The 15354-nt window shown below is 38.3% G+C and overlaps 1 protein-coding gene across 1 annotated transcript in view; it reads right to left on the bottom strand.

Moving 5' to 3' along the window:
* The window catches only part of SCIN (scinderin), an 86629-nt gene that overhangs the window by 44289 nt on the left and 26986 nt on the right, over nucleotides 1–15354 (bottom strand). The window contains exon 7 of the mRNA XM_021718409.1: nucleotides 9724–9873. Coding sequence (XP_021574084.1) covers nucleotides 9724–9873 — 150 coding nt within the window. The remainder of the gene's footprint in view (nucleotides 1–9723; nucleotides 9874–15354) is intronic.

Below are 15354 nucleotides of genomic sequence, written 5' to 3'. Positions count from 1 at the left end.
GGGTCTCGAACCCACGGGCTCAAGCAATCCACTTACCTCAGCCTCCCAAAGGCATGGGATTACAGGCTGAGCCACCGAGCCCGGCTCATTTTTTTATCTTTGTTCAGAATATTTCAACTTTCCCTGCCAGATAAATTGGTGAGAAACCAAATGGGTATCTGAATTAAGTAACAGAAAACCAAATAATAGGTTCATTAAATTAAATGACAACAAATGAATGGTGCCTCAAACAGTGCCTGACAGATTTTACACCATTAATAAATGACAGACATAAATGGCTACAGTAACAGAAGTATTCTAGAGAGTGTCATAATCTTGTGGCATGTACTACCTGTCACTATCATTCTTTGGATTTTGGGTGTCTACTAAGTATCACTGCGTTAAAACAAGATGGAGAAAATGATTACAATGCAACAGAGAGAAGAAATAAAAAGATTCCTATTTGCTGGTATCTCTGATATTCATCTCTTCTTTACACGCAATATAGTCTCATGACTAATCTAGACAGAGTGGAACAAATTTTGGGTCCCTTTAAACTTAAAAATTGTTGAATGGTAAACCCACCAATGCACCTTCTCTTCCCATGTGGCTCTAATAATGATGCTATTTCAGTCAAATGACACATGCTAATGAGCATTTCCCATGTGCCTGGCACCAGGCGACACAAATGGGAGATTCCAAAATGATATTATTCAATTCAAAAAGACATTATTCAATTGCCCAAAAACTTATAAAAAGTCAAATTCATTTGCAATTACTATAAACTTAACAAATTCATTTGAAAATAAACAAGGAAGCTGAAGTTATATGGAAAACACACAAAAAGAAACATTCTTCTCCGACAAAACATTTTTGTTGTCGCTTAATAGTAAAGTGTTGACTGTGCCTATTGGTCAAACTGATATCTCTGACAACTCAAATTTCCATTCTTACACACTAACAATGAAATAAATGAGGGGGTCACAGAATACAGCTTAATGAGCGATTTTTGTCTGTGTGGGTATTACAAACCACCAAATAACCAAAGGTCTTACATTTAAGGAGTTCAAACACTCATGCTTCTTCTATGATGTTAGGAAGCAATGTGTTTTAATTCTTATTTATTTCATTTTCCTATAAAGCTTTAGACCCTTAAAAAAATAATATATATATTGCTCTAAAATGGTTGTGTGGGGGATTTTCACAATTGCTTTCCATTTTGATTACTGGTACTTTTTTGGTTCATTTGACACTATTCTACAAAGAAAAATAGAGAATTGCTTATCTAATCAAAGATCACGCCCCAGAAATTGATTTCCTCCCATCTTCTGGAGTGTCATTTTCAACATAGTCTGGCTTGATTTAAATCTATGACCATATTTCAGTCAAAAGATTAAAACACGAACCCACATAAGTCTAGGAAACTCAGATCCCACTGTGAAACAAACATCTCCACGAAGATGCTTTAAGGGATGTTGACAAAATTCTAAATCTCTAAATTCCAATTTGATTCTTTCGTAATTTTTTTTTTTTTGAGTTGGAGTCTCACTCTGTCACCCAGACTGGAGGGCAGTGGCACATTCACGGCCACCACAGCCTCTATCTGCTGGGTTCCTGCGATCCTTCTGCCTCAGCCTTCTAAGTAGCTGGAACTACAGGCACGTGCTACACGCCCGGCTAATTTTTGATTTATTGTAGAGATGAGGTCTCGTCAAGTTGCCCAGGCGGGTCTCGAACCCATGGGCTCAGGCAATCCACTCACCTCGGCCTCCCAAAGTGCTGGGATTACAGGCTGAGCCACCGAGCCCGACCTCTTTCATAATCTTTTACTTTGCAAGCTGAAATATCTGAATGTTCCAATGCTTAAGTTTTTACAATTTCAGAATCACTCCTATTTCTGTACATTTAAATCATAGAAGACCTCCAGAAGCATTGGCAATGCTCACAGTTTTTTTATGTTGATTTGGGGAAAGAATAAGGCAACTATATTGAGTGATTCCAAAAATTAAGCACTATATCTGTGTAGCTCCTAGGACAGCAGTAAGCAGTGGTGGACACAATCGTTCTCAAAGAAGCAGCACTGGAACCAGGGCAATAGCCAAGCAACAGCCAGGCCAGTGGCCCACAATGTTATATGCTAGCAGGAGAGAGAAGGGTTAGATTTTTGTGTTTGCAGGACCCTAAATGGGTGATGACCTGGCCTGAGAGGGAGGTCAGTTCACATGCATTTTAATTCACAGAATGAAAAGTCATACCAATGAGTAAAATAAGTTTTAAGATCACTCTTGGATTTATATAGGAGTGCAGTTGGTATTTAGAAAGGATAATTCAAGGCTAGGCGTTGTGATTCATGTCTGTAATCCCTGCACTTTGGGAGGCCAAGGCAGTAGGATTGCTTGAGCATATTTCTTATTGTGCTAAATGCCTTCACGTAGAGTCTACACCGCCTGCCTAATGTCTAGGACAGGACTGCACTAAGGATAAATAAGCTGAAGACTCAGTTATTATTTTCTAAAAGGTTAGTTGCAACTGTTGCCTGAAAAAAGACTAGTAGAATATATAAATTTTCCTTTTTTCTTTTTTCGAGTCGGGGTCTCACTCTGTCGCCCGAGCCAGAGTATAGAGGTACAAACACGGCTCACTGCAGCCTCCACCTCCTGGGCTCAGGCAATCCTTCCACCTCAGCCTCCTTAGTAGCTGCAGGCATGTACCACCATGTGTGCCACCATGCACAGCTACATTTTTTGTAGAGAAGAAGTCTCACTATGTCACCCAGGCTGATCTCAAACAACTGGGCTCAAGCAATCCTACTGCCTTGGCCTCCCAAAGTGCAGGGATTACAGACATGAGCCACAATGCCTGGCCTAGAATTATCCTTTCTTTTTTTTTTCCTGAGTTGGAGTCTCACTTAGTCACCCAGACTGGAGTGCAGTGGCCGCTCCCGGCCACCGCAGCCTCGACCTGCTGGGCTCCGGCGATCCTTCCGCCTCAGCCTTCCGAGTAGCCGGAATTACAGGCATGCACTACCATGCCTGGCTGATTTTTAAAATTTATTGTAGAGATGAGGTCTCGCCAAGTTGCCCAGGCGGGTCTCGAACCCGCGGGCTCAGGCAATCCACTCACCTCAGCCTCCCAAAGCGCGGGATTACAGGCTGAGCCACTGAGCCCGCTCAGATAAGCACTTTGTAAATATCCAATCAATTTGCCAAGGGGATGACTGAATAAAATCTTTTCAATTTGCCAATTATGACTTATAAAAACAAGTGGAACATAATTCCTATATTGGGAGATCCTTTTGAGTTTAACCTAGCCTATATGTTAATATCATACAGTCTAAAATATGATTTTTATCATGAGATGACTTCCAACAAATGGTGGCATCATTCAGACCAGGCTCTCTGGCCTTGGAAAAGCCTCGCTGCCTTTCCCGCTCCCTCTGACTGTTTGCTAGTGTGGGTGTATCCTCAGCTAGAAAACAAAATAAGCACAATCCTTAAACTTTACTGGGAACCACCTCAGTGCTCAATAAACTTCTTAATAGAGACACTCTATGAGATTCTAATTTTCTTTCTTTTGTGTGTGTGTCCAGAATCCAAAACAAGGACTGCACATATGACTCTGCAGGGAGTCTTAAGGCTGTGTTCATAAAAGCAAGGAACCTAACAGTTCAGCAACTTAGCATCTGCTTACAAACTCCTTGTAGTACTTTACTGTCAATTTTCTGCCACTAGCATTTTCAAAACTTAACACATTCATTTAACTATTTAAAATCTTTCCAGATTTAAAAAAAAAACCTAGTTGTTTTTTGTTGTTGTTTCAAACAAGTTGTCCTTTCTTCATTCTCTTTTTTTATATTCACCAGATGTTGTATTTTCAAAAAAGAAAGCATATAAAACAGATAGATAAAATATTTTGTTCCCTCTGGGAATTTTTTTTTAAACATTCTTCCTTATGTTTAGAGAATGATTAGAGTCATGAATAAAGTTTGGGAAGCTAAGGCTAGACAGATAGTTACTTTTCCTTCACATTCATTGATTATTTTAAATACGAAAAGTAGAAAACCAGGTCATTACTTTTACATACATATGTGCAACCTTTCATGGTAAATATGTTTTCAGTAAAGAAAAAACAAGCACAGAATAAAATCTGACTTTAATTAATTAATTAATTGATTTTTTTGAGTTGGGGGTCTCGCTCCATTACCAAGCTAGAGTGCAGTGGCAGGATCACAGCTCATCACAGACTATACTTCTGGACTCAGATGATCCTTCCCCCTCAGCTTCCCAAGTAGCTGGAACTGCAGGCACACACTACCACACTCAGCTAATTTTTATTTTTATTTTTGTAGAGATGAGGTCTTGCTATGTTGCCCAGGCTGGTCTTGAACTCCTGGGCTCAAGTGATCCTCCCGCCTTTGGCTTCCCCAAAAGTTCTGGGATTATAGGCATGAGCCGCTATACCCGGCCAAAATCTGACTTTAGTTACAGGCTGTGGTTATTTCCACAGATAGGGTTATTTTCATATGTAGGTATATGAGTTTCTAACAGTACTAAAGATACAGAAAAGAGGGTGACCACACATCCTGTTTCCCAGTCAGTCTGGTTAGAGCCTGTCTCTATGTCCTGTCTTATCAGTTCACTCTTTCACTCTATCAAGTGCTTTGGTTTAGAGGATAAATTCAAGATCATCATAGAAATGAGCCAGATCTAAATTCGGTGAATATGGTGTGATCAACAGCTGAAATACCATGACTTCAAGTTCAATGTTTCAAAAAACTCTCACAAAAATTATTTTTTTCATGTTTTCAGTGTTGAGTAGTTTAATATGCTAGAGAGACAAGTTCCAAAAATTCTTGAAATTGAAGTAAAGATAATAGAAACATTTAATTAATGGAAGTCTCTCATTTCAAGCCATTACTAACTTTCACACAGAGAAACTTTCAAAGTTTTTCAAGTTAAAACATTTGAAAAGACTCCCATTAAAAATGAATTAACTAACTGGGCTCGGTGGCTCAGCCTGTAATCCCAGCACTTTGAGAAGCTGAGGCCAGTGAATTGCCTGAGCCCTTGGGTTCAAGATATGCCCCACTCCGCCCCCAGGCAACTTGGCGAGACCTCATCTCTACAATAAATCAAAAATTAGCCAGGCGTGATAGTGCCGGGACTACAGGCTGAGCCACCGAGCCCGGCCCCATTATCTTAAACAAGGAGATGTGTGTGCGTGCATGGGTGTTTGTGAGTGTGTGTGTGTGTGTGCATGCGTGTGTGAGAGCATATGACTGCTTTGGACCACTACTGAAACCTATTGGACCCTTCCAAATAAAAATATTTGTTAATACATAAAATAAAATGCAAAGTATTACAATGAAAACCAATTATATTGGAATGCAACTATCAAAATACCAAAGTATATATTTTAAAAGCATGTGGTAAATAATAAGCATCTTCATTAACTCATTAAATAATATTACTGAGCAGCAGATTTAATAACTGAGACAATTACCAAGTAGCAATAAGCATAAATGATATTGAGGTTATCTACAATAACTCTTTCTCTCTCTTTCTACCTCAGATATACTATATTTGAGCTGGGTCTCACTCTGTTGTTCAGGCTGGAGTGCAATGACACGAACACATCTCACTACAGCTTCAAATTCCTGGGCTCAAGCCATTCTCCCACCTCAGCCTCCCAAGTAGCTGGTACTACAGGCAAGCACCATCATGTCCAGTTAATTTTTGATTTTTAAAATATTGTTGGTAGAGACAGGGTCTCGCTATATTGCCTAGGCTGGTCTTGAACTCCTGGCCTCAAGTGATCTTCCAGCCTTGGTCTCCCAAAGTGCTGGGATTTCAGGCATGAGTCACCACACCTGACTCAGATTAACTATAATGTGATCTGGAAAGTCACAGGCACTACTCATGTTACTCTAATTTGTTGATTACTTTCACAATTAGAGAAAATGTCCTTTTTAATTTAAGAGATTGGAAAAAATAAAGTTGTAATTTTTTCCAACCAAGTTCGTGAGCTTTTTGAATTCTGTCCTCTTGGTTACAACACTCAGAAAACCTAGAGGTCAAATTTGTTCATCACAGGTGCATAATTAATTAACCAAAGAACCACTTTCCCTCATTACCAGGCTATAAACAACATCTACAAAAACAAAAAGCCCACTGACTGCTTCTTTTTGTTATATAATGAGCGCTCTCACTGAAAATTCATTTCCATTCCTTGTGTAAGGGCTGTCAAATATTATAATGCAGCAGAGACACTGAGTGTATGATAGAAATAAAGTAGGTGCTTTGTAGGATTTATTAAAAACCAAAAATGAAAAGTCCTTGAAACACCGATAAAATGTTCTTTTTTTTTTTTTGAGTTGGAGTCTCACTCTGTTGCCCAGACTGGAGTGCAGTGGCCGCTCCCGGCCACCGCAGCCTCGACCTGCTGGACTCCGGCGATCCTTCCGCCTCAGCCTTCCAGTAGCTGGAACTACAGGCATGCACTACCACACTCGGCTAGTTTTTGATTTATTGTAGAGATGAGGTCTCATCAAGTTGCCCAGGCGGGTCTCGAACCCGCGGGCTCAGGCAATCCACTCACCTCAGCCTCCCAGGGCATGGGATTACAGGCTGAGCCACCGAGCCTGGCTGAAACATTCTGTCTTAAAGCATTATGTCTATTTATTCCTGTCACTAATGTTTTAAACCAAAGTTATGTTTTTATACAGAGTTTTCATGTTTGCATTTTCTTACTTTAATGTAACAGTATGATGTATGAATTGACTGATGACTCTTTTTCAGTACTGTGAATGGAATTCAATAAGTAAGAACACCACATGTGTAGGTGAACAGCTAAGTCCCTCAGCCACAGAGGCTTCACTTCCTCAAACAGGCGACAAGTGTCAGATGATTGCGGCTTCACTTCCTGAAAGGGACTACAAGTGTCAAGTGAGTGGTCATTAAATGCAGCCACTGTCTAAGAGTTAAGGTGAAATCACAGACTACTACACCCTCAAGGAACTAGAAGTCGCTTTGTCTAAGCCCTCGCTTTGCAAGTGAGGAACCAGAGACAGTAAGAAGTTAGGGGACTTGCTCTGGATGCAGTATGACTTGGGGAAGCATGAAGCAGGTCTAATGGCTATTATAACAGTCTCCACCACTCCACAAGAGCACATCCTGTTCCAGCGTCTGCTTCTATCCAAGCACAGCTATTGAAACAAGGGGTTACTGTCAACAAAAATACATCTGATTTACAGATTTTTGCTTCCAAAAATGCCAAGTTGAAAGACTTAAATAGTTGATCACATCTCTAGAACAGAGGCCTCAAAAGAATGTTTAAAAATGCTTTGAATAGTTTTCAGTTTAATTTATTGCCTGAGTCCAGAGGTTCGAGACCAGCCTGGGAAACTTGGTGAGATCTCGTCTCTACAATCAAAAAAAAATTTTAAAAATTAGCTGGGCGTGGTGGTGCACGTCTGTGGTTCCAGTTACTTCGAAGGGTGAGGCAGAAGGATCACCTGAACCCAGCAGGTCAAGGCTGCGGTGGCTTGAGCAAGCCACTGCACTCCAGTCTGGGCGACAGAGTGAGACTCCTACTCTCAAAAAAAAAAAGAAAGAAAAAGAAAATCCAATACAACTATCTCTTATTTTATTTTAATTTTTAAAAGGCCCTTTTCCTGATTATAAAATGAATAAATGTGTCCCTTAGAACCAGAACAAATGAAGAATAAAACAAGTAGTTACATCCCAAGAGTTAAAGATAATACTGATAATATTTTCACCCATTCCTTCTAGATATATATGTTTATGAATATATGATATACACCTAAACTTCCATATTAAGATAATATTGTATAGAAAATTTTATATCCTGCCTTTTCTGTTAGCATTATGCCAGAGTATTTTCTTCAGTGAAATAAAATCATTTCCAAAACATCAATAACGTGAAAGTCTGTATTTCAGGGTTACTGAAGTAAAGAATTTAAAGGCCTTAAAATCTATAAAGCTATCTCATTATAAAATTTCTGATCGCCGGGCTCGGTGGCTCAGCCTGTAATCCCGCGCCTTTGGGAGGCTGGGGTGAGTGGATTGCCTGAGCCCGCGGGTTCGAGACAGGTTCTGGGCAGCGAGACCTCATCTCTACAATAAATCAAGAAATCAGCCGGGCGTGGTAGCGCATGCCTGTAATTCCGGCTACTTGGAAGGCTGAGGCGGAAGGATCGCCGGAGCCCAGCGGGTCGAGGCTGCGGTGGCCGGGAGCGGCCACTGCACTCTGGTCTGGGTGACAGAGTGAGACTCCAACTCAAAAAAAAAAAAAAAAATTTCTGATCACTGAATTTTTAGGCTATCAGTGGATCATGTAACTCTAATGCATTAAAGTGCTCCAAATCAAAAATACTAAAAATTATGTTTACAAGATAGTCTTTGGAAAGATTTAAAGGCAAATAACTAAAATCACTGGGGAAAATACAAAATATTTCAGAAAAGTAGAGAAATGAAAACTCAGAAAGATACCACATGCCACTATTAAATTCAGAAGATTCAAAAATGTATCATAAGAATAGATTTTGGCAGCATTCTGTAAAGTCATGATGGAAAAAGTGCTTTTACAGGAAAGTAGCAATTGATGCAGACAGTACCTGGCACACCACAGAAGTTCAAGAAATATTAATTGAGTGAATAAATGGGAATCAATTTGCTTACATGTAGCAAGACATCTGAATATGGCTATACCCCTTGACCTATATCTCTTTTAAGGGAACACATACAATATACAATACATACACTTAGGAAGTCACTGCAATTTTCTTGAAAGGGAAAATTTGGTCACAACTAAATGTCTAAGATGTGGATGATGGTTAAGTAAATGTAGTTCTACAGAGACACGGACACAATTTTCACATTAATTTAAGAACTACACTAAAATTATAAAAGTTTTGCCTGTATTTCTTAGCTTAAAATGATTGAATATTTAAAATATCGGTGTACTCACTCTTCTTGATATAAGACTTTATTTCATTCTTTTAATGAAATACAGATTAAGCATCTCACATCTGAAAATTCAAATGCAAAATGCTCCAAAATTCAAAACTTTTGAGCACTGCCATGATGATGAAGTACTTAACACAAACTTTGTTTTATGCAAAAAATTATTTAAAATATTGTATAAAATTACCTTCAGGTAAGCCATATAAGATATATATACATAAAAAACATAAATGAATTTCATGCTTAGACTTGTATCCCATCCTCAAGATATCTCATTACGTATATGCAAATATTCCAATACCTAAAGAAATCTGAAATCCACAACACTTCTGTTCCCAAACATTTCAAATAAGGAATACTCAAACTGCAACTGTTAAAGTTAAAGAAAACCAATATATTTGGAAAAAAGTTGAGAAGACCAAGTGAATGATCGATTATCTCCCTTCCAAATTAGATTCTTACAGTCAGTCTGTAAAGTATTACTCATCTGTTTGTCTTTATGTACCACAGAAGATAGGGTCGGGGTTTCCTTTGATAGTCATGCCAATGGTGAGAGAAACAGTCATGGCTTTCTTTTTTCCCAGTTCCAGAATTTGATAACCATGGTTTCCTCTTAGTTTTAGCCAAGGCCCAGTATTTAAAAATAAAAATATACTAAAATGATCCCTCTTCTTCTCTTCCTTATGCACATGTGTGCGTGCACGCACACACACACAAGTTGGAGTGGTAACCCTATAACAAATAACAGAAGTCACAGTACCTTTATAAGCTCTGATGGCTCACTGTCTTCTTCCACCACAATCAGTTGTGATCTTCCCTTCCTTTCGTTGTCCCGAATGCCAATGGCTACTTGGCTCGCCTTCAGACGTTCATATTTGTTGCATGAGGAACCACACCACTGATAAATTTCCTAAAAGAAAGAGACAGATTTTTTGACACCAAGAATATGTGGAGGGTATTCAGCCTTGGTGTAATACTCATTGTGATTAATTAGGGAAAAAAAGATATTTAAAAAAATTAAAATGATCTATTGTTGTGTATATGATTGTATATATTTAAATTATACCTCATTCTTCATCCTGCTGTTTTCTGTTATTATAAAGTAAGCATTTTTCAAACATGGAAAATATAAATACATATCTCACCATTCTCTGTGTCTACAATCCACTAATTACAATTTATGAAAGTAAACTTATATGGATTATTTAAGTTTAAAATAATAATCTATCATTTCAGAAAGCTAGTCACGAATGTTATAGGAATGTATCATGCTTGATGGTCACAAAAATTGATATAACACTTTTGTGAAGTTACTTTTTTAAACTGGCAAAAACAAATTAATTGTATATATTTCTTGTGTATAACATGATGTTTTGAGCTACATATACATTATGGAATAACTAAATCAAAATAATTAATATATGAAGAGCAGTTTATAATTCTTATCAAGAGCTATAAAGAGAGTTAAAACCTTTGATCCAGCAATATCACTGTCTGGAATTTACTGTAGTAAACTATAAAGAGAAGGAAAAAACCACATGTGTAAGCATTTTCATTACTATGTGATATTATTGTTAGTGAGGCAGTGGAAAGATATTAAATTGTTCAAAAATAGGATAACAGACTTTTTATGAAGGCATTTTGGTATCATTTTTAAAAATTAAATATGCCTTTAATGTCAGGAAAGTCCATTTCTAGGAATCTATACTACTGAAATATTTAAATGTGGAATATATAAAAGCAAAATAAACAAAACAATTCAAATGCCCATCAATAAGGGGATGGCTATATGTGTCCTTACTGTATACTCCTCTTCAGTGATTAAACGTTGAAAAGAATGCTTAAACATTGGCATAGAAAATTACTGGAGGCATATCATTAAGAATACAATCAAGATATAGAATAATATACTTACAATGAAGTAGAAATAAGAACATAAGCTCTGTATCTGTGTTTACAGAAAAAAGATATTTAAATAAACAGTTTTGATAGATTCAGAGGGTATATATATGCAGAAATGTTTTTAATGTTTACTGCATCTAGGTCGGTGTATTTTTCCTATCGTTTTTATGTCATATACATTTATGAGGTGCCTATTATGCTGGGAATACAGAGGTGAGTAAGAAAACTAGCAAGGAGAGATTGTCAGGTAGAAAATTTTGAACCACACTTGGTTTTCAGAACATGTTTTCACACACATCTCACCTATTCAACCATGAACAAGTGGTCAGCACAGTGGTTAAGTGAGAGGGGCATAGACTGCAGTGGCCACTTTCTGGGTATTTGACCACATGTTTAAAATGTTTAGAAAAGGTAAATAAATTAGTAACTGCACAATAAAACATCCAGAAAAATGGATTCTTTTCTCTGAATACGAGACATTTCTTCATTAAAAAACTAGTGTACTGAGTGCCTAGAATAGGGCAGGCTTTCTTGTGGGTGCTGGAGCATCACTCTGAACAAAGTAGGCTTACAACAGTCACTCTGACCTCCACCTCACCACGGTCACAAGGACCTCATCCATTGTCCTCCTTAAGAATAAAGCACACATTTTAGGAATTCAAACCTTCCTAAGAAATAAAAGAGACCATGACTTGCGATCCCTTTCACTCAAGAATCTTGTGTTGTTACTTAATGTGGTCAAAGAGTATTTCTTTTCTATTCCTATGATCACAGTGCACCATTGTTCCTCTCTGACCTCTTCTGCATCTGGGCAATTGGAATATGAGACTCACATGTGGAGATTATCTAAAAATCATGCCAAGGTTAGTAGTGACAAAGAGTGAAAGCCAATGGTTCCCAGAAAACAGTCAGCTCAGTCATGGAGCATTAAAATCAGTTAGTGGAGGAGGAAGGTGATTTTTAAAAATACAGAATTGTGAGTCCTACCCTTTCAGGACTTCCAGGTGTGTTCTGGGCAGCTGTGTTTACCGAACACTCCCCTGGATATTCTTCCACTCACCCAATGCATGCCAGGTGGGATATACTTTTAGTACAACCCACCTGGTATGCACAGAGGGCATCTACCATCTGATCATCCAGGGCAGTGCAGCAGACTACTCTGCTAAGTACAGACTAGGGTCATCTAAGCTCAGAGCCCTCCCATACCTTATTCCGTGACACTTTGCAAATGATTCCTTTCCGGCAGGTCTGAGAAAGCAAACTTCTAAGAATTATATTTTACATAGTAGTGAAATATAGGAAGTAGATCAAAGTTAGGGTTGTAGAATTTTTCAGAATTATTAACAATGCTCACGACTGACTTATTCTGTGTTTATATCATCATTTAACAGGTATTTATGCCCTCATTACCTTAGTTGTATAAATGATCTCTCATCTACTTCAAAGAGATTATATAAAATCCCTCTAAATTTTATTAGCATCTGTGAAACATCATGGGAGCGTGGTAAAATGTGTTTTAAGGAGTATTTAAAGATGATAATTTCATAAACATAATTATAATTTAACATAGAATTCTGCAATATTTTATGGATCCCAGGATGTTTTCTAAGACATTATGTTGGATTGTGTAAATTTAATTGTTGAAGATATTTCTCATCATTGCTTAGAGACCACAGTTTCTACCTTTAAAATAGTAAAAACATACCTAGGAAATACTCATAAAGATAGTAACATTTTAAAAAGTAAACATTTACTTTTAACTCAGCAATGACTCAATTACTAAGGAAGGTGTTACAGAAAACTTATTCAGCATTGGAATGTATGACTTGTGTTCTGCTTACTCTATTCTTCTCATTGTATATTGTGCCACCATTAATATATGAGTGCCATATTATCCTATTTATAGACTTTTCAATGGTCAATTCAGATAAGAAATGTAAAAAACAATGGCTTTCATTGTAACTTGCTTAAAACATTGTTTAAGCCATGCACAGTGGCTCACGCCTATAATCCCAGCACTTTGGGAGGCAAAGGTGAGGATTGCCAAACCCAAGGTTCGAGACCAGCCTGGGAAACTTGGTGAGACCTCACCTCTACAATAAATTGAAAAAAAAAAAATTAGTCAGGTATGGTGATGCGTGTCTGTATTTTCAGCTATTTGAAAGGCTGAGGTGGAAGGATCACCTGAGCCCAGCAGGTCGAGGCTGCGGTGTCTGTGAGCGTGCCACTGCACTCCAGCCTGGGCAACAGAGTGAGAGTCCAACTCAAAAAAAAAAATTGTTTAAGACGGGCATGGTGGCTCACGTCTGTAATCTCAGCAATTTGGGAGGCCAAGGCAAGAGGATTGCCTGAGCCCAGGGGTTCAAGGCCAACCTGGGCAATATGGCAGGACCTCATCTCTACAATAAATCAAATAATTAGCCAGGCATGGTGGCATGCACCTGTGGTTCCAGCTACTTGGAAGGCTGAGGCAGAAAGATTGCCTGAGCCCAGCAAGTCCAAGCTGCGGTGGCTGTGAGTGAGCCACTGCACCTGAGCCTGGAAGACAGAGTGAGAATGTGACTCAAAAAAATTTTTGTTTAAAAAGCAATTACTAATTGAAACATTGTTATTCAGTCTAATTAAATATTCACTCAGTGATGGCAGCAGCACATTAAAACTTGCTTTACAAGTTTAAACAGGATTGGGCACAGTGGCTCACGCCTCCAATCCCAAAACTTTGGGAGTCCGAGGAGGGAGGATTGCTTGAGTCCATGCGTTCGAGGCCAGCCTAGGCAATATCGTGAAGACCTTGTCTCTACAAAAATATCAAAAAATTAGTCAGGTGTGGTGGCATGCCTTTATAGTCTCAGCTACTTGGGAGGCAGAGGTGAAAGGATGGCCTGAGCCCAGAAGGTGGAGGCTACAGTGAGCTATGATTGTGCCACTACACTCCAGACTGGGCAACAGAGTGAGATTCCAACTCAAAGAAAAAAAAAATTAAACAGAATTTTAGTAATTCTAAATTTGAAAACTTACACTCCATCATGTATGGACAATGTATTTAGAACATCTCATTTTAACAGAGCTCTACTGTGCTGAAATAAGCGTGTGTGGAACTATTAATAAATTGTACCGCCCAGCACTTACTCTCTTCACAGGATGATGGTTAAGACTACTTCACCACCCGGCGCACAGAGAGACTTTGTATTCAGTTGGCACCACGCTTGAAAAAACTCTTCTATAATTCAACTTACCCTGTTTTCTAGAGAGAACAGGCTTTAAAAATGAAATCCTGCACAGAGCTAAAAAAATGTGTGAATTGATATGATAGGTTAATATGTATTATTACAACAAAAGCTTTCACTGCTATCTAAATTATTTCAGTTCTAATACTTGAAGGGGATTTAAACTTTCAAAATTTTCATCAATTTGATTTACGTGCACAAGACACTTAAAATTGTAAAGTAAACACAGTTTCAGAGGCAAGCATTTTACCCTCCAAGATCCTAAGGCATTTAACACCTCAACACTTAAATGTCATCTTTCTTTAGGGAAGGGATATAAAACTCCTGGTAAATATTAAAGTATCCATTCAATTTGTAATAAAATCCACTTAAATTCTGGCAGAAAGCTGTTGCTGTAATATTGCCCACGAGCATCCTCCAGTAGATGTTTGTGGAACAATAATTAATGCTTAACATACAACCTATTGAAGGAAAACAAAATTAGTCCGCGCAATTGGAAAAGAAAGAAATAAGGGAATCAAGACCATCTGTCACTGGCAATTAGTCTGGTCCACTAGTAATGAGAAATAAAAGCAAACGGGTAATATTTATAGAAACGACCATATTTGGGGAGGGAAGATCTATTACTAGTCTTGAAAACCAGAAGTTTCTAAAATTTCTTTAAATGATGTGGTCAGAGTTAATAAGTGCAGTCAAACATCATTTGGGGACAGGAAATAAGAGCAAAACTAAAACAATGCTCAATGGTGCCACTGAAAGGAAGCAGGATTTCAGAGCCTGTGTGATGTGGATTCACAACATGTGCAAAGAATTCAGCACAGACTTGTTACTCCTTTGTCCTTAGAATTTGAAGTTATTAATTACATCTAATATTTTATAAAAGGAGAATGTAAGGTCAGACCTCTTCCTCTTCCTTGCTTCTACTGGCTTTGTTTTTACTGTGTTTACTTTTTATATCTAGTTAACAAAATGTAGGCAATCATTAAGATATTTCTTTAGCCTAATAGGTTATCTAAGCACAGCTTAAAAGTGACCATGATTTGTGTGATACCCCCAGGAATCTACCTTCCTTATTTTAAAAGTTTAAAATGTGACCAGGCGCAGTGGTTCAAGTCTGTGATCCCAGCACTTTGGGAGGCAAAGGCGAGAGGACTGCCTGAGTCCAGGGGTTTGAGACCTGGTGGGTAACTTGGCGAGACCTTATCTCTACAATAAATCAAAAAATTAGCCGGGCATGGTAGCACGCACCTGTAGTTCCAGCT

Source organism: Carlito syrichta, unplaced genomic scaffold (assembly GCF_000164805.1).
Source record: "Carlito syrichta isolate Samal-C Ts95f unplaced genomic scaffold, Tarsius_syrichta-2.0.1 Scaffold312189, whole genome shotgun sequence".
NCBI lineage: Eukaryota > Metazoa > Chordata > Mammalia > Primates > Tarsiidae > Carlito > Carlito syrichta.
Note: the sequence above shows the minus strand (reverse complement) of the source record. Positions and strands in the feature narration are given on the sequence as shown.